The 23,242-nt window shown below is 36.3% G+C and overlaps 3 protein-coding genes across 4 annotated transcripts in view; 2 read left to right on the top strand and 1 right to left on the bottom strand.

Annotated features, from left to right (window-relative positions):
• The window catches only part of LOC106133725 (guanine nucleotide-binding protein-like 1), a 68,349-nt gene extending 46,266 nt beyond the window's left edge, over positions 1-22,083 (top strand). Inside the window, exons 2-13 of one of the 2 annotated variants that reach the window (XM_060952484.1) lie at positions 9,413-9,464; positions 9,751-9,864; positions 10,020-10,167; positions 10,728-10,875; positions 12,585-12,725; positions 13,714-13,924; positions 15,232-15,405; positions 16,276-16,478; positions 17,052-17,167; positions 18,717-18,851; positions 19,686-19,783; positions 20,731-22,083. In XM_060952484.1, the coding sequence (XP_060808467.1) occupies positions 9,765-9,864; positions 10,020-10,167; positions 10,728-10,875; positions 12,585-12,725; positions 13,714-13,924; positions 15,232-15,405; positions 16,276-16,478; positions 17,052-17,167; positions 18,717-18,851; positions 19,686-19,783; positions 20,731-20,939 (1,683 nt within the window). In that variant the 5' untranslated portion in view covers positions 9,413-9,464; positions 9,751-9,764 and the 3' untranslated portion in view covers positions 20,940-22,083. Of the gene's footprint in view, positions 1-9,412; positions 9,511-9,750; positions 9,865-10,019; positions 10,168-10,727; positions 10,876-12,584; positions 12,726-13,713; positions 13,925-15,231; positions 15,406-16,275; positions 16,479-17,051; positions 17,168-18,716; positions 18,852-19,685; positions 19,784-20,730 lie in introns of those variants that run through there. The other variant, XM_060952485.1, reaches the window with a different exon arrangement.
• LOC106133678 (probable galactose-1-phosphate uridylyltransferase) lies at positions 1,008-9,059 on the top strand. Its single transcript, XM_013333487.2, has 8 exons — positions 1,008-1,116; positions 2,112-2,275; positions 2,709-2,836; positions 3,771-3,848; positions 4,341-4,493; positions 5,174-5,249; positions 8,054-8,273; positions 8,835-9,059. The coding sequence occupies exons 1-8, from the start codon at positions 1,092-1,094 to the stop codon at positions 9,050-9,052; spliced, it is 1,062 nt and encodes a 353-aa protein (XP_013188941.2). The 5' UTR covers positions 1,008-1,091; the 3' UTR covers positions 9,053-9,059.
• A 280-nt stretch (positions 22,084-22,363) lies between the features above and the next one.
• LOC106133723 (U6 snRNA-associated Sm-like protein LSm4) lies at positions 22,364-23,144 on the bottom strand. The gene has a single exon (XM_013333541.2). It carries the CDS (start codon positions 22,823-22,825, stop codon positions 22,406-22,408), a length of 420 nt encoding a protein of 139 aa, XP_013188995.1. The 5' UTR covers positions 22,826-23,144; the 3' UTR covers positions 22,364-22,405.
• Between the last annotated feature and the right edge of the window lie 98 nt (positions 23,145-23,242).

Raw genomic sequence — 23,242 nt, 5'->3', positions numbered from 1 at the left:
ATTTTACCATACGTAGTTGGACGTAGAATTTCAGTCTTTTCAAGACTGTTGGCTCTGTCTATCCCGTAAGGGATATAAACCTAACGATATATTATATGCATGTATTATATTCTACCTACTAGTTTATACAATGATAATATCTAATTTATCCACTTCTGGATCGTGTTCATAAAAGTCCGCTTCCCAATAATTCCATCTGCTCAGAAAGTCTGACCATTATGTAATAAAAGGTTAAAGACTCGTAAGATAACTCGCAATCATATCGTCAATTAGTTATATTGCAGCAATATAACTCGTCACAGATTAAAAGAAATAGACACAGAAGGAATAATTAGGTACATATTCGACTGCCATAGAAATCTGAAATTTATTAGGACTATTATTAAAAATTCTATTTTAAATTGACGAGGTACTAAGTAGAATAATTTTATACATTTAAAAAGGTAGCTACCTATACATAAATAAAGTTCAGTCATTTCATACAACTTGAGAGATGTCAATTTTTGTGGTAAAATGGAGTTAATACCTACTCGTACTAAAGCCACCTTTAAAATGTTAATTGCGTGGTAATCGATTGAAAAGATGTAGGAACCTATCAAAGATTTGTTTGTTATACATTAATAGCTCGTTCAATACTAAACACACCTACTATGAAGGGAGTTATGAATGTGGATGAAGAAAAAAAAGGTTTGTAGGGGTCGTGGCAAGAGAAACGATGTCGTCTCCGCCTATCCTTCCGAAAAAGAAGCATGATATACACACCTACATATATATAATCACGTCTATCACGTCTATAACCCTTGCGGTATAAACAGAGCCAATAGTCTTGAAAAGACTGATAGGCGACGTTCAGCTGTTTGGCTTAATGATTTGCCGGTATTAAGTATGAAGTTGTCATAAAGCATTGCAACGTAGGTGTGCCTTCAAAGAATTTCTCTTAATGTAGGCCACTTAATGATGTCTAAGAATATAGGCATAATCCGAACGCAGTAAATATATTCTACCTCTATGTAATAAACTCTTTGACGATCGTTTTTTATCAGCGCACAAAACCTCCACTCAGTATCTATTGAACCACGGAGAGAGATACAATGAGTGGGAATTTCAAACCTACCGGTAAGTTATCATTGTTAATATCAAAACCTATCTTGTGTGGGCAACCTATTTCATTTATATATTAGTATAAATATAGAAATAAGTTGCCTACTTATCGTGAATTTACAATTTAACCTCAAACCAACAGGAGTTTTGAAAAAAGCATAAAAGGTTTATTTTACATAGTCCGCTGACGGTGGAGTAAAAAAAGTTATAATTATTGTATGTTACGCAAAGTAAATTTACATATAGAGCCAATTTTATTTTTTAAACCTAACTGTTTAATTAAACTTGTTCGGTTATTTAATTACTACCAGATTAACTACACTTATACTGTACTGTAAGTAAGTGTATTAATTACTGGCTACCGGTGAGTTATCATTTGTTTTTGTAACGAACTGATAACGGGAGGGATAACATACAACACTAAAACATTGTAGTGTTTTGTTGAATATAAAGCCAAGTTCTTAGAATATAATACATACATTAAGTACGAGTACGTAACTAATCTTAGATTTTTATTCACAAAATATTTTTAACCGACTTAAAAAAAGAAGAGATTCCCAATTCGACTGTATTTCTTTTTGCTAATAAAAAGCTTTTAGGGAGTATTATTGACAATTTTCATTCGTTCATTCACGCCTTTATCCTTTACAGGGTAGACAGAGCCAGCAGTCTTGAAAGAAAATAGGTCACGTTCAGCTGTTAGGTGTAGCGATAAAATTGAGTTTTAAATAGTGACTAGATAGCATCCCATTGCCGAAACGAAGAATCCCAAGTTTATAAGCCTATCCCTTAGACGCCTTTTACGACATCCATGGGCAAGTGATGGACTGATATTGATATTCTTTTTTATACTGGTGCCGAGAACTCCGCGGCATATTGATAATTAAAGAGCAAAAAAAAATATGTAATGATTGCTTTATTGATGCTGATTTTACTTTCTCCTTATTAGTCATCAAATGAAAGATGAACTTTTTTCCTATCTTACAAGCATTTCAATTAAATAATTTCAGAACACCAACACATCCGATACAATCCACTTAAAGACGAGTGGATTCTTGTTTCTCCCCACCGCTGCCAGCGCCCTTGGAGTGGTCAGGTAGAGGATGCAGTGGAGGATCAGCCCTCAGACCCTAAAAACCCTCTGAAAGCGGGCGCCTTGAGGGCTAATGGACAGGTGAGTTATGTGGCGCCATCTAGTTACACGCCACGAAGACAAGTAGAATGAAAAGTTTCGAAAACCTCAATGACCTAACGATATTATGGCGCCTAAAGTAATGTCATACAAATTATTCTTATTCACTTATCTTACTTATCCTTAGTCACTAACGAATAATGTTCATTTTTGGGGTACATCCAATCCAAATCTAGTATCATACCTATTCTACTCATAAAGTTAGAATTCATTCATTATTTTATTGAAGCAATTTTAATACGTTTATAAGTATATTCGACCCCTTTTCCTTGTTCACCAGTGAAGCTATTTACGAAATTTGTTAAGACAGACTCAATCGAATCCGGTCTGCTCCACCTATCCAAAAATAACTAAATTAATAATGAATCAATAAATTTGAGTACATAATTTTCATCTCTTTCTTTTTTCTTTTCAGCGTAACCCCATCTACACATCCACCTACGTGTTCCCTAATGACTTCCCGGCCCTACTGGAGCGAGTCCCTGAACCTCCAGAACCAGATCATCCTCTCTTCAGATCCAGCGCGGCCAAAGGAACCTGCAGGTACAAAATTACCGCTTTTTAAAGCAACCATTTTGTACATGCTCTTTTGTTCTTAAGTAAGTAAGTAACTGTTGTTCACTAAAGGAGTACATTACAAATATAAAACAGTAGTACAGTACAAAGGCGGGCTTATCCCTAAGTGAGATCTCTTCCAGCCAACCTGACAATAGGAGGATCGCAAATAAAATTGAGGCAAAGACGAACAACAGTTCATTTACGAGGTATGATGCTTAAGCCTCAAACAATTATGTTCTTAAATTTAACAGCTAACTCTTGTCGGTGGAGTTAAGTGGAGCCTCCACCATTCATCTCTTTTCTCTGTTTATTTTTTTTCTTACTGGTATTTTGTAACGTTTACTTTTTGCTTTATTGGATCAAAATATTTTATTTGGGTCTTCCTCTTCCTCTTTTTCCTTAAATTTTTCCTTCTACTATAGATCAAAGATATTAATTTATTAATGTATGTAGGTAGGTACCTATATAGATTTAAAAAAATCCTGCGCAGAAGTAAAATTTTTTATGGCGCGAAAATATTTGATCATTTTTAAGCCAATTAGAGCGCACTATTTGAACACGCGATCTGAACTATCCGCTATTCCAAACGAGATAGCAAGAGATAATTTGTTTTTGGATTTTAAGTTTATATGAGTACTTATAATAAGGTCGTTATTTTATCGAGTTTTTCATTTGTTTGACTTGGCAGTAGGTTAAGCTATTCTGTGTATATTGATGTGACTTGAAAAAGTGGTAGTACGTTACTCTCATTTCAATAAGTGAATTATAAAGTATAGGAATGGAAAAGGAGGTAACTAGTGTGATAGCAAGTTACATAACTAATTGAAAAAGTAGATAATTAGTAAGTAGTAAATACGCGCGAGCGAAGCTGCAGCTAAAAACTAAGTTGTTTATAATACCTTCATGTTTTTTTTTTCAGAGTAATGTGCTTCCATCCAGACTCCTCGATGACCATCGCTCTGATGTCCGTTGAAGAAATAGTGGCAGTAATTGAAGAGTAAGTATGGAGTACTTACTTCAAACGCACATACTAAGTGTAACATACTTAGCCCCTCAACGGTCCAACTAAGTAAAGTTTCACATTTATTATCTTGTGCCGTGTGGTTCCCGGCATCAATACAAAAAAGAATGGGACCACTCCATCTCTTTCCCATGGATGTCGTAAAAGGTGACTAAGGGATAGGCTTATAAACTTGGCATTCTATTTTAGGCGATGGGCTAGCAACCTGTCACTATTTGAATATCAATTCTATCATTTAGCCAAATAGCTGAACGTGGCCATTCAGTCTATTCGAGACTGTTGGCTCTGTCTACCCCGCAAGGGATATAGACGTGACCATATGTATGTATGTATGTTATCTTAAGCCTGCGGCTCTGCTCGAGCGAAATATACCTACCTTAAGTAAAGGACTTACGAAGCTGCTTCATCCACATTTATCAATCCCGCCCTGGATTCAAGCACGTCTCTCTGATGATTTTAATTTTTCAGATGGATAAACCAAATGAAGGAACTGGGCCGTAGGTACACCTGGGTCCAGATCTTTGAGAACAAGGGAGCTGTCATGGGGTGCTCCAACCCACACCCGCATTGCCAGATATGGGCCTCCAGTTACCTCCCAAACGAAGCTAGGATGAAGGAACGGTAATAATAACTAGCGACCCGCAAACATACGGTCACGTCTTTATCCCTTGCGGGGTAGACAGAGCCAACAGTCTTGAAAAGACTGAATGGCCACGTTCAGCTATTTGGCTTAATGATGGAATTGAGATTCAAATAGTGACAGGTTGTTAGCCCATCACCTAAAGAATCCCAAGTTTGTAAGCCTATCCCTGAGTCGCCTTTTACGATAGCCATTGGAAAGAGATGGAGTAGTCCTATTCTTTTTTTCAATGGTGCCACACGGCACGGCCAAACTTTCCGACATTAGCGCATACATACAGATATAGGGGATACATTCCTCAGTACATATCACGTCTATATCACTTATGGGGTAAATAGATCCAATAGTCTCGAAAAGATTGAAAGGCCACGTTCAGCTAGATGACGTAGTGATGGAATTAAGTTTCAGACAGTGACAGGTTTATAGGCCTTAAAAAATAACAAGTTTGTATAAGTATTTCCCTATACATACATATTATGTCTTTATCATTTACGGGGCACCTATATACCTATATGATTCGATTTTATTCAATTCGATTTGTACATTTAATTCAATTCTAATAAGCATAATAAGTAATTTAAAATTGCATTGCATTGCAATTGAATCTAATTGCATTAAGTAAGTCTTAATAAAATAGCTAATAACTCTTACTCTTTTTCAGATGTCAAAAAGATTATTTCAATAAATATGGTGCACCGTTACTAGTGGATTACTTACAACAGGAATTGCACAGGAAAGTAAGTGGTTTTATTTAAAGAGGGATGGCTATAAATTGATATCTCTTTTCCGCTCGACTCTGCTATTACCATAGACAAAAGAATTATTCGAATTAATTTGGTTGATAGTGAAATGTGGATATATTGTGTTAATACGTACTTGGTACTTACTCAATTCATTAATAAAAACTTTAATTTGAAAAAGTTATATAATTTAAAATATGTATTTTGGTAACTATATTGCCACGATTTCACAGCTAGTGAAGGGTTAATTGAAGCTGTCTATATTCCGCGGGGTTATTCACGATCATTGACAAGTTGACAAGATGTAAGTCTTATCTTCCCTCTCTCTCGAACGCCAAGGTAAAGGTAAAAGTTAGAAAAAGAAAGAAGATAAGCATTCGGACCAATAAGAACCCCGAACATTTAAACTTAACACTTTAAAGATGCAAACGGGAAATACATACATACATCCCAGCCAACACAGTATAGCTGTATAAATTTTGCGTAAAAGCAATCTTTTAACTTTAAGCTGGATAAAGTATTTGTATAACTTCTGTGTAAGCGCTTATACAGGTGATATTCAAGCAATTTGGGCACAAAATATCTTGCTTCAATTTGGTTAACAGTTGATTAATAGCCACATAGCAGCTGAATAAATGTACGACACACTGAATATCTTCTGCATAAATTCTGATTTTTCTTTAGTCCAGAAATTATACATCTTTTATGCAGTTGTTAATTTGTGAGTTCAGATATTCAAATGATATACGAAATTCCGATCTTTGGAGTAGTTTTACAAAGAAATTATTCAAGTAAAAAGTATTTTTTATTGTGACGGGATAAATTTGTGTCGCTTAGTTCAAAATATTGTAAATGGTCGCCGATATAAAATAGCGTAAATGATTTCATTCATTTTAAGTAAGTTTAAGGTGAATTATATAAACGCATGGCACTTTACTGTGAATTATCAACATGATCATTATACATTTTTTGAGCGCCTCAAGATAAAGCTATATTTTAAAAGGTAAACAAATGTGAAATAATATTTAAATTAAATGATCTTTACTTTTTATCAAATTTCAGTCCCAGCAAGTAATGAGAATCAAATTTTGTATAACTGATAATGTTTCCTACTCACTAAACAAAGTGTTTCATAAGATAAATGTTGAGGATTTATAAAAATAGGTTTATGTCGAACGTTAGTTAATGGCGGAAGGCCAATTTGAATTAAAGTGTTTATATCAGAGATTATTTTGCTTATTTTTGCATAATAGTTCACATACTACTACATATCCAGAAATTATTTGGTTTAAAGTACAATAATTATATATTTATCAGCAAAAGGTCTTAAATTACATAAAACAGTATACTTTTATTCAGCTTTTTAGGGTGCTTTTTTATAGAAAATAAATCCATGAATATTTGAGGGTGATGGGACCTATACTAATGTAGGTATTTATAGTATTTATAGTACTACTATGAATGACGCATTGCGTAATATTTAGTTAGACAATTGTTTATATTACCAACTAAAATTGTAGGTAGTTGCAACCAAAAGTTTCGCGCTTGTTACAAAATACACCCAAGAGCACCTAATTATATTCCCATTTAAATCTCTTTTTTAATATCTTTCACACATATGTATGTATTGTCGTTATCTGCACCTAAAGTTGGACCCAGTCTATGTGTTTGAATCACTAATCCTGATGGTGATGCATAATCATCGTGTACAGAACCCTCTTCAACTGTGTTGGTCGCACTTGGCTCGGGCCCATTTGTATCAGATGTTAAACTCTTTTCTATTACTGTACAGATACTATTTTTTATCTTTACATACTTACTCTCGTGAACATTTTCTTCTTATTCCTCCCGTTCTCTTTTTTTTTCCATGAATCATTTACTCTTTTGTTATTATTTTTCTGAGGTGGCATATTTTTTTATTTTTTTGATTTTGTCACAAAATGGTGAAATATCTGGATATAAACATACGATATCTTCAACTAATCAGTTATTTGCTGCTTAAGATACCCACATTTGTAACTGATATTGTTTTAAGTTTAACATAAAGACAATTGTATGCTTATAGCGCTATAAGTTTGGTAAAACAAGGAGTTTATTTTCAATTTTGCAGAAGTTAGCTGTAAAAAGAAGAAAATATCTAAATTATTCAGCATCTGAATAAATTAGTACCATTTCGTACACTAAACAGCTTAAAGAAAGTATTTCGTCTAATATTCAGCGTTTTGCTGTTTAACTGCTTTGCTTTAAAATGTTATACAGGTCAATGCAAAAATTTCAGCTAATGTGCAGATAATAGCTGTTTCAATTACTTTTATTTGAATATCGCTTGTTTAGCAGATACTACTCTTGATTATTATTCAGCTTGAAAAAATACCGCGAACTTTATGCAGAATTTAGTAAGCTTACAACATTATTTTAATTTAAGAACTCTCTTATTCAAAATTAAGCCATAACATCAGCTGTAATACATAATTAATAAAGCTTGACACTGCTTATTGTGGTATATTTTCGCTATTATCTGGCTTATGTGTTGGCTGGGATATAATCACGTTTATATCCCTTGCGAGGTAGACAGAGCCAACAGTCTTGTTAAGATAGAATTAAGATTCAAATAGTGACAGGTTGCTAGCCCACCTTAGAATCTAAAGTTTATAAGCCTACCCCTTAGTCGCATTTTACAACATCCATGGGAGAGACATTGAGAGGTCCTATTCTTTTTTCTATTTGTGCCGGGAACCACACAGCACACACACGGGAAATTCAAATGACAGTTAACCTCATGACCTTTTTTTTTTTTACAGGAACGCATAGTCATTCAGAATACAGAATGGGTGGCCGTGGTACCTTACTGGGCAGTGTGGCCATTTGAAACGATGCTGCTACCCGTAAATGGGAAACCACAGAGGTTGACTGATCTGAATGAAGTTCAGAAGGAAGGTTTAGCCGATATCATGAAGAAGTTAAACACGAAATACGATAACTTGTTCAAATGCAGCTTCCCTTACAGCATGGGGTGGCATGGTGCGTATATTATTGGACATTAAATACTTAATTAGCTTTGTTTATACAAACTTATGTAAAGTCTCTTATTTCTCAGTCCAGTTCATGAATAAAGATAGGGATTTTGAAGGGGAATGTTGAAGAAAGTTGCAGGAACGTTGGGACTGTCGGCTCTGTCTACCCCGCAAGGGATATGGACGTGCTATTGTATGTATGTATTTATGTTGAAGAATCATCGCCTAGCGCTCCAATATATTCCCCATACGCTCATATGTACCTAAAATATGCTATTTCAGCATTCCGCGATCGGTATGTAGGTTGTTCCGGCTTTATGTAGATGAGGTTAACATTTATTAAAAAAAAAATTGTCAAGAAACATATGAAAGAAAATTGACGTTACCGTGACACGATGCCGAGTTTCTTGTCTTTCCACCAGTAATCTAAGTTTCGATCCTTGCGATCACAAAAATGCATAAAAATCCATGCCAAATTATGAAATATAGGCCAGAAACACTTTACAACGTATTTCTTTTTTTTTTTTTTTTTTTGTAACCCACAATTATTTTATTTTCTTTTTCAAAGGAGCACCAACGGGCCCCAACCACACACAAGGCGACTCCCCTCATTGGCTGGTTCACGGGCTATACTTACCCCCACTCCTGAGATCGGCGACCGTCAAGAAATTTATGGTTGGCTACGAGATGCTTGCGCAGTCCCAAAGAGACTTGACTCCTGAACAAGCGGCCGAAAGGTTGAGAAACTGTGACCATTTAGTACATTACAAGAATAAAGTTATGTGATGAGTAACGATGTGTTTTTCTTAATGCTGGAAAGCATTCTAGATGCATTAAAATCGCCAAGATTTTAATAGAAAAAACCTCCGGATGTATTTCTGTTGATAGGTAGGTATTCAAGATTTCCTATAATATATTTTTTATTACTGTCCATAATTTATTTTCATGACCAAATAGATTTAAGGATGATTAGTTATTTAGCTGAAATATAAATAAAAAATTATCTTCATACTTCTGAGACCTTATTAATAGTGCATCTATAACATATGATAATAAGCAATTAACTTTACGTCCACGCAGTAAAAAAAAACCTAAGTGTCAGTGTCGAATTCAATCATCTGTCATCACCGGCTGTCACTGTCAATGGCAGCTGGGCAGCTGACTGATTCGAAGAACTTGTTATCTACCGTTCGTAAATGTGAGATTCTTGAAATTTCCTTTATTGTTCCCATCTTCAAGTACAGGTAAAATTTAAACAATGGCTCATAAACTTTAAACACTCTCATCTACAAACTAAGAAGTACTTGGTTTGATTTATTGCGTTTCAAGAATGTTTATATTGTCCCGGTGTGTTCAGCGTGTTAACCGCTAATTAGTGTTTTAACACACAAATACGGCAATAAATTATGGGAATGAGATCATTCTGTAAGTTTTAGTTCACACACATTCGTTCCATTGAATTTCCAATTGGATATTATTTTCAGATTGTGAAATCAAAATGCCGCAAGATCGGAGAAAGGTGCCGTTTAGCGGAAAAGCTAAAAAACAGCAAATGCAGGCCAAGAAGGACAGGCAAAACAAAACATTGCTTCTCTCAAGTAAGTTAGTTTCAAACGCTTTTGACTTTTCTCTAATATTATTTAAGTACAGATTATAATAGTCCTAATATACCGGGAAAGCTTTAATGCACCCCAAGACTACTTGATATATATATAATAATTAGGGATAAAATTATATATATTTATTTTTCCAGCATCATCTGGCTCCAACGCTTACGATGTGATCTCGGTGAACTATCAGCCGTCAAAGGGCCGGGGCGGACGTGGTGAATCCAACCGTTACGCGTTAAAGTTCTACCGGGAATCTGATGAGGAATTGAAGCTGAAGAAGGAGGAGGCATTGTGAGTTTTTGAAAGCTTTTTTGTAGTGGTATAAGCTAGTCTCATCTCAGATTCATAAATGCTGTCTTTAGACAACCTGTCACTATTTGAATCTCAATTTTGTCAGTAAGCCAAACAGCTGAATGTGGCCTTCCACGGGATATAGATGTGATTGTATATATTAATATGTATGTAATTTGTCTTAACAAAGGGAAATATCATTTTTGATTGACTCTATTCTTGTTTATACCTATAAATAACGTCTATATCCCTTGCGGGACGTTATTTATATGGGAACTAATAGTCTTGAAAAGACTGGAGGCCATGTTTAGCAGTATGGTAGTGATGGAATTATAGAAGTCTTTTTAATATAGAGAAAAGTCATGGTATCTTAATCCATTCTAATTCAAGATTCTCATTCATTATTATGGGACATTTCAACATCACTTAATAATTGTCATATCTTTTGGTTCCACAACATTGGTTGATGTCAAATAAATATTTAAAAATGAAGTTTACTGCCGCATCCTAGTTCATAAGCCTATCTATTAGTCGCCTTAGTGTCTGATTTTATATTCCAGAAAATCCTTGAACCCAGTTCCGGAGAAGGAAATGGAAGTGAACCCGGCCGACTTCTTCCCGAAAGAGCTGACGTTCCCCAAGCGGCCGCCGTGGGACTTCAACATGACCCCGGCGCAGTTGGACAGTCAAGAACAGAGATATTTTAAGGTTAGTTTGTTAGGTTCAAGATATGAATAAAAATTCTTTTCCCTGACAGTATAAGCTTCTTAATAAAGTGACCATACGTCCCGCTTTCGGCGGGATTGTCCCGCTTTCAGGCTGTCTGTCCCGCTGTCCACAGCGAGAGCAAAAATGTCCCGCTTTTGTAAACAAACCAAATTTTTATACCTATTTTATATCAACATTGCACTCAAATCTCGCTGACGAGAACAGTCAGTCAAAAATACTAAAAGAACAGAGAAAATATTTTAACTGTTTTATTTATTTAAACTTTATTGCACAAAAACAAAAATGTACAAAACGCGGACTTAATGCCGTTTGGCATTCTCTACCAGTCAACCAGTTGACCAAACAGAAAAAACTTTAAGTTGGTGGTGCGATAAAGTGCACATGCATACTGACAAAATACATACATTCCAAAAAAATAAATGCGTAAATACATACAAGATACATAATATACACTAATAAATACATATACATACATAAAATATATAATTATATAATTAGGATGACCCATCATTAATCTGCCGAAGAAAGAACCCCTTCACAGCATGTTTGAACGCAGAGCGACTAGGAGCTCTCCTAATCATTTCAGGAAGACCATTCCAGAGCCTCACAGCCTGAACCTGGAAAGATTTCTCCAAAAAAGTAGACCGGAACAGAGGAGTACGCAGAGTCAGGTTGTCTGCAGAGCGAAGAGAACGGGAATGGGCGGAACTCAGAAGCGGGAATTTAGATTTTAAGTAAAGAGGAGAGTGAGCATCATTGAGTAGAGAGTACAACAAACAAAGAATTCTGGCTTTACGACGTTCAGGAATAGGAAGCCATGATAACTGCGAACGAAAAGAAGAAATATGATCGTATTTACGGATATTAAAAATAAAGCGAATACAGTTGTTGGCTAATCTGTTGAGTTTAATGAGAAGGACTTGAGTAAGATCGCAGTAACACACGTCGGCATAATCTATAGTAGGAATGACTAAGGATTGAACGAGGGAGATTTTGGTTCTCAGAGGAAGGAAGTTCTTTAGTCTATAAAGAGAACGAAGCATACCAGTTACTTAACGGCAGACCTCAGTGACGTGAGGAACCCAGCTAAAAGTTGAATCGATCTGCAGTCCAAGGTCTTTTGCGCTGGGGCAGTAAGGGATCGTAGCATCATTAAATTATATGTATAGTTATAATATTTAATTATATGTATAGATAATTATTTATAATTTACTTATATACAAAATTCCGAAAGCGTCCCGCTCCGACGCAAAAAAAAAATGGTCACGTTATTCTTACAGTACTTACTTGTTATTACAGCAGATACAGGAAAATTTATGTAACTTTTTATATCCTACTACTTCCTACTACTATTATAAAGGCGAAAGTTTGTATGGATGTTTGTTACTCTTTCACGCAAAAAATACTGAACCGATTACCATGAAATTTGGTATGTAGGTAGCTGAAGACCCAGAATAACACATAGGCTACTTTTTATCCCAGAGTTCCCGCGGGATTGATAGCGTTTCCATGCGGACGAAGTCGCGGGCGGCCTCTAGTATGTATATAAGTTATGAATTAAACTTTAGTTCATAAATAATATTTTTTATTTTTTGTTGACTGTTGGCTCTGTCTGCAAGGGATACAGACGTGATTATATGTATGTTTGTATGCATGCATGTTACTAAAATTTTCCGTTCTCATTACAGAACTACATAGACCAGTTGCAAGCATCGGAACATTGGAAGAACATATCTTACTTCGAACTCAACTTGGAGACTTGGCGACAACTATGGAGGGTTCTTGAAATGTGTGACGTGTTGCTATTGATTGTGGACGTCAGATATGCCGTGAGTCTTCTTCTTCCTCCTGGCTTTAGTCCCGGTTGCATCCTCACCATTCTGGAGAGGAGCCCGGGGTATGCCTTCGACCGTGGATCCTGGATTGGGTGAGTCAGGTTTTTTTACACGAAGCAACTCCATATATACTATCCTAGATCCTTGGATCATGGTTGTACATTCAGATGGCTGAATGTGCAGGTTTCTTCACGATGTTTTCCCTCGCCGTAAGAGCATTGGTTAGCACTCAAACTAATGTACATAACTCAGTAATGTCGCTGTAGACTATGGGATAGGCTTACAAACTTGGTATATCTCTTGTTGACAACCTGTGTCACTATTTGAATCTCAATTCAATCATAAAGCCATAAAGCTGAAAATGGTCTTTCAGATTTCTCAAGACAGTTGACAAGTCTTTGGATTGCTATACTGTATAATGTTAGTGTGTCAATGAAAAGAAATAGAGTAGTCCTATTCCATGCCGTGTGGTTCCCGGCACCAGTACAAAAAAGAATAGGACCACTTCATCTCTTTCCCATGGATGTCGTAAAAGGCGACTAAGGGATAGGCTAACAAACTTGGGATTGCTATACTGTATAATGTTAGTATGACAATGAAAAGAAATAGAGTAGTCCTATTCCGTGCCGTGTGGTTCCCGGCACCAGTATAAAAAATAATAGGACCACTCCATCTCTTTCCCATGGATGTCGTAAAAGGCGACTAAGGGATACGCTTACAAACTTGGGATTCTTTTTTTTAGGCGATGCGCTAGCAACCTGTCACTATTTGAATCTCAATTCTATCATTAAGCCAAATAGCTGAGCGTGGCCTATCAGTCTTTTCAAGACTGTTGGCTCTATCTACCCCATAAGGGATATAGACAAGGGATATAGATAGATGACCATATGTTTGTATGTATGTAGTCCTTTTCATTTTTTTTTGCCGTGTGGTTCCCGGCACCACTTGTATTCTATTTAAAAAAAACAAAAATCAATTCCAGGGCATGATGTTCCCCCCCTCCCTTTACGAGTACGTGGTGAACGATCTGAAGAAGGACATGATCCTGGTGCTGAACAAGATTGACCTGGTGCCGGCGGGCGCCGTGCGCGCCTGGCAGCTGTTCCTGGCGGAGGCCTGCCCGGGGCTCCGGGTCGTGTACTTCACGTCCTGCCCCGGGTACCGGCTCCGGGGCGCCACCAGGGATAAGGCTGGTGAGTGGTTATAATAATCCTACTACTATTATAAAGGCGAAAGTTTGTATGGATGTATGGATGTTTGTTACTCTTTCACGCAAAAACTACTGAACCGATTACCATGAAATTTGGTATGTAGGTAGCTGAAGACCCAGAATAACACATAGGCTACTTTTTATCCCAGAGTTCCCGCGGGATTGATAGGGTTTCCATGCGGACGAAGTCGCGGGCGGCCTCTAGTACATACATATATAGGATAAGGCTGGTGAGTAGTTATAATACATACATACATACATAGGATAAGGCTGGTGAGTAGTTATAATAATACATACATACATAGGATAAGGCTGGTGAGTCATTATAATTATACATACATACATACGGTCACGTTTATATCCCTTGCGGGGTGGACAGAGACAACAGTAGTCCTGATTTATAATTTTTGACGAAATAAAACTCTGGACTCGATAAAAAGATGTGTATTCGGAAAAACGTTCAAAAAAAGGCGGAAAGATTTTTCTTCTTTTTTTTACTTTGGAAATTGCGCACAGATAACTAATTGGCGCAAACAGTCTTGAAGACTGAATGGCCACGTTCAGCTGTTTGGCTTAATGATAGAATTGTGATTCAAATAGGTTGACAGGTTGCTAGCGCATCGCCTAAAAAAGGATCCTAAGTTTGAAAGCCTATACCTTAGTCGCCTTTTATGACATTTATGGGAGAGAAAGAGGTGCCGGGAACCACACGGCACATAATTATAATAATAAATATAAATATAGGTATATGGGACAATTTACACTGATTGAGTTTGCTTCGAAGTAAGTTCGAAACTTGTGTTACAAGATACTAACTCAATGATACTATATAAACATCTTAGACCCAGGCCAATCAGAGAAAGTTCTTTTCTCATCATGCCCTGGCAGGGATTCGAACCCGGGACGTCCGGTGTCACAGACAAGCGTACTACCGCTGCGCCACAGAGACCACAGAGTGGAAGGTATATTAGGTACTACATACTAAGTACACACGATACTAGGTATTGGATAGTACCAGATTTAGGATATTACTAGGTATAAGTAATTAGATACTATGATACCAGATACGGGGTATTGTATACTACTACTGAATACAAAAATTATTGGCCTGGGTCTCTGAATGTTTATCTATATAAGTATTTATTGTTAAATATAGTATCGTTGAGTTAGTGTCTCGTAACACAAGTCTCGAACTTATTACGAGGCTAACTCAATCTGTCCCGTATATATATTTATTATAATATTTATTTATTTAGTAATACATAAATATTTTTTCTTGCTTGTACGCAGGCTTACAAATCCGCCGTCGTAAAGGGCGACAGCAGATGTGCGCGGAGGGAGCTACGAAAATTCTAGAAGCATGCAAGCTGATTGTGGCTAACAACGTGGACTTATCATCGTGGGAGAAGAAGATTAAGGAAGAGGCCTCTTCGGAAATGGACGACGAGGAGGGAACGGAAATTGGTACATACATACATACATACATATAATCACGTCTATATCCCTTGCGGGGTAGACAGAGCTAACAGTCTTGTAAAGACTAACAGGCCACGTTTAGCTGTTTGGCTTTAAGATGGAATTGAGATTCAAATAGTGACAGGTTGCTGGCCCATCGCCTAAAAGAAGAATCCCAAATTTATAAGCCTACCCCTTAGTCGCCTTTTACGACATCCATGGGAAAGAGATGGAGTGGTCCTATTCTTTTTTCTATTGGTGCCGGGAACCACACGGCAAATTGGTAAGGAAATCTAATATATTTAAACGAGCAATTCTTGTATATATATAATCAGGATCTCGGAAACGGCTCCAACGATTTTCATGAAAGTTACAGATTAAGAGCTTTTCGGCTCAAGGAATCGATTTATCAAGGTCCTAGGTTCGAGAAAAGCTCGGTTCCCAAGATATATAAACATTTTAAAAACTGCGTTTTAAGAAACTATACCAGCGCCATCTTTGGAAGGCCAGCTCGGTCAACCGGGTATGATAAATTTTATACACATACATACGTCACGTCTATATCCCTAGTGTAGTATTGAAAAGACTGATAGGCCACGTTCAGCTGTTTGGCTTGATGATAGAATTGAGATTCAAATAGTGACAGGTTGCTAGCACATCGCCTAAAATGGAATCCCAAGTTTGTAAGCCTATCCCTTATTCGCCTTTTACGACATCCATGGGAAAGAGACGGAGTGGTCCTATAGTTTTTTTATTTATAAAAAAATATCAAATAAAAAAAACCCTGGTCTTCACTTCAAGACCGTCTGCTCTGTACACCCCGTAAGCCGACAAAACGTGATATAAATAGGTACCTATAAATGCACAATCATTCCACAGGCGAAACGATCGTTGAAAAAGCGGATACGACATTTTACAAGCACGAAAAATACAAAAATGGCGTGCTCACAATCGGTTGTGTGGGTCAACCCAACGTGGGGAAATCATCGCTCATGAACGCCATCATGGGAAAGAAAGTTGTCTCCGTGTCTAAAACGCCGGGGCACACTAAACACTTCCAAACTATATTTCTGACGCCCCAGGTATGTTTATGATTTAAAAAACGTGTTAAGTTATACGTTCGGTGAGGAAATTTTACAGTTCACATACATACATACATGGTCACGTCTTTATCCCTTGAGGGGTAGACAGAGCCAACAGACTTGAAAAGACTGAATGGCCACATTCAGCTATTTGGCTTAATGATAGAATTGAGATTCAAATAGTGACAGGTTGCTAGCCCATCGCCTAAAAAAAGAATCCCAAGTTTGTAAGCCTATCCCTTAGTCGCCTTTTACGACAGCCATGGGAACGAGATGGAGTGTTCCTATTCTTTTTTGTATTGGTGCCGGGAACCACACGGCACTAATGTACATAACTTCGAAAGTAGTCATGCCCGAGGTGGAATATTATAATCAGTAAATCACTACATAGTATAAAACAAAGTCGCTATTTTAGTCTGTTTGTCTGTATGCTTAAATCTTTAAAATTACGCAACGGATTTTTTGTAACAGGTAGAGTGATTCAAGAGGAAGGTTTTTATGTATAATAACATTTATCATTTTGCACCCGGGCGAAGCCGGGGCGGGTCGCTAGTAAATAATAATTATTTGTAGGTCCGCCTGTGCGACTGTCCCGGCTTAGTGTTCCCTTCGACCGTCCCTCGTCCCATACAGATTTTGATGGGGTCCTTTCCCATAGCGCAGCTTAGAGAACCTTATACGACCATCAGGTAAGAATTGTCCGTACTATGCATTTGTGGTATTTTCATCAGTTGACTAATATTTTGTGTAGTTAATGCACTATTTAGATATCTGTTAAAAATAAATTTATTTATAAAATGTGTATAGGTTGATATCTTAATTACGGTTTATATCTTAATGATTAACCCCACAAGGGATATAGACGTGAACATATGTATGTATGTATCTTAATGATTATGTACAAGCCAATGTATTTCTTAACATTATCCTGTCGTGGGCCTGCTGGAAGAAATTTCTCTAGAAATAAGAAGTGCCCTTGTACTGAATTTCCATTTATTTAAAGTTTTATTCTTATTTTCCTTGATGTACATAAATATATAAAATAAATAAATTTATTTTTCACACTTTGTTTTCTATTATGTAGAAATAGTAAAAAAAATACAATTAATTATTACCATACGGGTTAGTAGTCGATTGGCACGAAAATTATTCGCACGATCGTGCGAATCGTCCCCTTTCAATAAAAATATTTTTTTAGTAGGCGATTCGCACGGAAGTATTTAAATTGCGTGCGAATCGACCCCTTCGAAGTAATATGCGATTCGCACACACCTGTATTTTATCGAAAAGTTTCAAGAAAACGTGCGAATAATTTTCGTGCCAATCGACTACTAACCCTACCATACGAACAAAAATGGCGCTTACCTGCACAAACTGTAGTCGGTAAAATAGTACATACCTACTTTTTGAAATTAGCGCCATCTACTGACAAGTATTATTTAATTTAACCATAAATCCAATACTACAAGGCTAAGTTGACATACAAAGGTTGCTAAGGTCAGACGGGAGTCGCTTCGTGTAAAAACCTGACTCACCCAATTCAGGATCCATGGTCAAAGGCATATCCCGGGCTCCTCTCCAGAGAGGTGAGGATGCAACCGGGACTAAAGCCAGGAGGAAGAGATTGACATATAGTATTTATGTCAATTCAATTTTTTTTCGTAGATATTACATATTTTTATATACTGTTGTGTCACTCTTCAGTACTTTAAAAATATTTTTCCCTACAAATAAGCTATATCATTGAAGGCCTGAATTTATTTATATATATTGTTTATTTATTGTAGTTTTTATGTATGTTTATTATAATTATTTTATTTCATATATTGTCTTAGTTAGTTTGACCCCACATAAAGTTCTCTGTCAGACCCAATGGTTGACTGATAGATAATGCTTCCAGCATTAAGTCCGCCAATTGTGCTATACATTTGTATTACATGCAATGAAGTTTATCATACATACATACATAAAATCACGCCTCATTCCCGGAGGGGTAGGCAGAGACTACCTCTTTCTACTTGCCACGATCTCTACATACTTCCTTCGCTTCATCCACATTCATAACTCTCTTCATGCAAGCTCGGCGGTTTCGGGTACTCTTGACCTGACCCTTTATCAGGACGTCCTTAATTTGATCAAGATGAAGTTTAAATAAATAAATAAAATAAATAGATATGGTTAATTCCAAAAGTCACTAAATTTCAAGGCATACAATACTCATTTATAAAAAAAAATCAGATATCTTGCCGAAAGACTGGACCTACCCAAGTTACTACGCATCGAGCACCCAGAAAACGATGACACGTGGTCGCCTAGAGACATCTGCGATGGCTGGGCCAAGAAGAGAGGTTTTCTTACTGCCAAAGCGGCCAGGTAACATATATTTTTTACTATTTTTAACTTTTACATACATACATACATAAAATCACGCCTCTTTCCCGGAGGGGTAGGCAGAGACTACCTCTTTCCACTTGCCACGATCTCTGCATATTTCCTTCGCTTCATCCACATTCATAACTCTCTTCATTCTTTTACATACATATGTATAGGTACATAAAATCACGCAAATCTCAATTCTATCATTAAGTCAAATAGCTGAAAGTGGCCATTCAGTCTTTTCAAGACTGTTGGCTCCGCATGGGATATAGACGTGACCATATGTATGTATGTATAAAATCACGCCTCTTTCCCGGAGGGGTAGGCAGTGACTTCCTCTTTCCACGATCTCTGCACACTTCCATCGCTTCATCCATATTCATAACTCTCTTCATGCAAGCTCGGCGGTTTCGGGTACTCTTGACCTGACCCTTTGCCAGGACGTCCTTAATTTGATCAAGATACGTTCGTCTAGGTCTTCCCACTCCGACCTTTCCTTCCACACTCTCCTTGTATATCTTTTTTTAACTTTTATATTTACCGTGTGGTTCTCGGCACCAAAAGAAAAAAGAATAGGACCGCTTACATCTTTTTTTCCATTGATGTCGTAAAAGGCGATTAAGGGATAGGCTTATGAACTTGGGATTCTGCTTTTAGGCGACGGGCTAGCAACCTGTCGCTTTATATGAATCTCAATTCGATCTTTAAGCCAAACATGTAGCTGAACGTGGCCTACCAGTTTTTTCTAGACTGTTGGCTCTGTCTTCACCGCAAGGTATATAGACGTGACCATATGTATGTATGAATGTGTAAAAATGTTTATATTTTCAGATTGGACACATATCGAGCGGCTAACAGCCTCTTGCGAATGGCGTTGGATGGAAGAATTTGTTTGTGGTTGAGACCGCCTGGTTTTACGGAGAACAGAGGTGAGATATCTAATATTATCTCGTTCACATTCATTCATTCATTCATATAGTCACGTCTATATCCCTTGCGGGGTAGACAGAGCCAACAGTCTTGAAGAGACTGATGATAGGCCACGTTCAGCTGTTTGGCTTTATGATAGAATTGAGATTCAAATAGTGACAGGTTGCTAGCCTATCGCCTAAAACGAGAATACTAAGTTTATAAGCCCACCCCTTAGTCGCCTCTTACGACATCCATGGGAAATGAGATGGAGTGGTCCTATTCTTTTTTTATGTTGGTGGTGGTCGTCCACATTTCTATTCTAATTTTGAATAACTGTGAAGTTGACGTTGTTGAATAAAATGCTGCAGTGCAGCTTGTTACCGCTTCTTTCGCACTGACGCTTTGGAAGCGGCAGTGAACTTAGTTTTAAGTAATTTATTTGATGTCATTCAACGTTCATGTAGTGAAACCAAAAGATATGACAAATATTAAGTGATTTGACTTGTATGATTTGATGATTATCTATATTATTTGACTTGTTTTTCTCAACATATACCCGCAGCTTCGCAAAAAAATTCATAGATTATCTTGTAAGAAATGGGATAAAATTTTCTAAATTTAAAGAATATCACAAAACTATTTAGACATTTCTTACTTATTTGATAACAAACATAAAATTGAGTTGAGAACTCGTTCATATTTGGAAAAAGGTTATTATATGTATATGTGCGATTATTAATATACTTGTTATCGATTTTTCTTAATTTTTATAGTAGGTATTATGCAAATACTATAAAAATTAAGAAACATCGATAACAATTTTTGTATTTTCATTCAATGTCACATCACTAGCCACCGCTTCCGACCTCCCGCACCTCCTATTAGTTTGATGATTGTCTACGCGTAAAAGTATTGAAAGATGTTCAATCTATTTATTGAGAGTAATGATTGATGACTATTACAGAATCATTCGAGAATCACGCCGAACTAAAATACATCAAATGGGTGCAAGCGCTGACAAAAGATGATGAAGTCAGTTCAACAATCTCCGACAGCGATGACGAGGGAAAGTCAAGCGAGTCCGACGCTGATGATGACAGCGATGATGATGATGATGAAGAAGAAACTATAGCTATTGTGAATAAATTCAAGGCTTTGGCCAGCGATGATTGATGTAACAGTTCCATTTGGTCAAAATTTATTTGTGTGTATAACAGTGACAGTGACTCCGGAATCAACTAAAATATATTGTTCCATCTTTTTGCTCTTTTTTTGTCTAATTTTAGCCTCGGATCGATTCCATTATTAAGCCATTCAGCTGAACGTGGTATTTGAGTCTTTTCCGAACTATCTCTCGGCTCTGTATACCCCCCAAGGGATAAAGATGTGATAGTTTGTTATTTCTTGTTGTAAGATTCTTTGCGAAGTTGATTTTTAAACTTAACTTTTGTTGGAAAATTCATCTGGCAATGTATTCTTTTGCACACAAAGTAATTATACCTTGTCCAACCATTTATTTTAATCATGATAGCTGCTACGGTAGTTTTGTTTGTTTGTAAACTCTTTATTGCACATAAAAAAACATATATAACAAAAATAAAACAGTCATTGGATATAGAAGAATATGTACAATGGCGGACTTATCCCAATCGGGATTTCTTCCAGTCAACCAAAATAAATTTGTTTTATGTTAATGTTTACAGTTTTATGATATAAACTTTTACTTCGTAAAAAAATATTAATCGTTAAATATATTCTGATTGCATATAAATATCATATTTGTATTTAAATCGCAGATGTTTTAGTTTTTTTTTTTAATATTAATTATTTAAAAAAAAAAACCTAAAATGATAGTGAACGTGATCAATAAGTTATGAAGAATGTTATGTAATGGAATGTACCTCATGTAGTAATGTATTGGTTGCAAATAAAATCAAAAGTAATATATAGTCTCAATTTAAAAAAATCCCGCGAAGGATATAGACGTGATGATATGTATGTTATTATAAAACAATATAAAAATGTTGGACAAAAAAAGTATGTATTTTTTTATCAATAAAAAGTTTTCAGTCGTAAACTAATTGAATATGTAACTATGTAAATTTCTATGGATATTACAAATGAACAAACTTTATAGTACAACACTAATAAATGTGGTGTAAGAATTAAAATAAATAGTTGGACAAGGTATAAGATCAAATTTTGACTTTCAAAGTAACTGCAGTCTGAAATGTATGCGAAAATATAATATAACATACGTAATGCATTTATAGATAACTAATCGCTTTTACATTTAAGCATATATTTATTTTATGTTTAATTAATAAATGTTATAAACATGAAGTTGCTTTTTTTTATTATGAACCATCATTTCCCCACAGTTTTGCCCGTGAGAATTAAGCCTATAAAATCACACGGAAACTATAGTTTGTACCGGGATGAAATGGACCCTATGTCTAGGTATCTTTTTAAGAGTCTATTTATGCAAAATTTCAAGAAGATTGGTTTAGTAAATCCCCTTAAATATAGGTAGCCAAAAATACAGCCATCTTCTTTGGTGCAATTTCTAACCGGACCAATTAAACTAAAACACAAACTACCTTACCAAAAAATTAATTTATTAAATAAACATAGCCTATTCACTTTTTATTTTTATTCTGTGGTCTTCCAGTGTTCCCGCCTCCTCTTGCCAACGGCGCCGGTCTGCCTCGGTTTCCGAACGCGCCTCTAGCTCCACCTCGACCAGACCGCATATTCTGACCGCCACCTCGTCCTTTAGACATTTCACTGCGACCTCTAGCTTTAACTTGAGTCTCTTCTTTAACCATATCGATAACTTCATCCGGAATCCTCAAATACTTGATGGTACTACCCCGGATATAACACTCGGGCATCCTCCAAAACTTATCACCGTCTCTTGATGTGCAAATCACTTCTCTGAGATTTATATTCATCCAATTGTCGCAACTAACAAGGTGACCGTTGTAGGTCTCGCCATTTTTTAATTCCACAAGCATTGGGTGGTTTTGAGCTGTTCGTAGTAGCGAAAGAGGCAACATTTTGGCAGATTACACTTGAGTTTTGAGATCCAATGTGAAATTTTTAGTAAAATATAAATAGCGCTCAATCCAATTTGTTTACCTCTTCAAACAATAATTTTTAAGGTTATATTTTAAGGTAATTTATAATGTCATGTAACTTAGTTATATCGTTGTGACTTGTTTTGTTGTTATCGTTAGATAAACAAAATACTAAGGGTTTAATAAGTAAGCCATTGCAATACACGAAAATGAAAACTGCGGGCAAACACTGTGAGAACACAAATGAAATAGAAATGTAGATATAAACGTAATTGCTGGTCTGATAAAAAATTGTATGTTAAAAGACCTAAAATATGATTTGACACTGACATTCATTTGACTAGTGTCAGTTGTCATTATTTTTAAGGTAGTGTTTCACATTACAAGAGTCAAGAC

The sequence above is a fragment of the Amyelois transitella genome, chromosome 28 (genome assembly GCF_032362555.1).
Source record: "Amyelois transitella isolate CPQ chromosome 28, ilAmyTran1.1, whole genome shotgun sequence".
Lineage (NCBI taxonomy): Eukaryota > Metazoa > Arthropoda > Insecta > Lepidoptera > Pyralidae > Amyelois > Amyelois transitella.
Note: the sequence above shows the minus strand (reverse complement) of the source record. Positions and strands in the feature narration are given on the sequence as shown.

Excerpts from the sequence above, each read along its gene's own strand:
- LOC106133678 (XM_013333487.2), top strand. The coding sequence starts at position 1,092 with ATGAGTGGGAATTTCAAACCTACCG. Across the intron at positions 2,837-3,770 it reads GCGGCCAAAGGAACCTGCAG|AGTAATGTGCTTCCATCCAG; the intron begins GTACAAAATTAC and ends TTTTTTTTTCAG. Across the intron at positions 8,274-8,834 it reads TTACAGCATGGGGTGGCATG|GAGCACCAACGGGCCCCAAC; the intron begins GTGCGTATATTA and ends TCTTTTTCAAAG.
- LOC106133723 (XM_013333541.2), bottom strand. The coding sequence starts at position 22,825 with ATGTTGCCTCTTTCGCTACTACGAACAGCTCAAAACCACCCAATGCTT.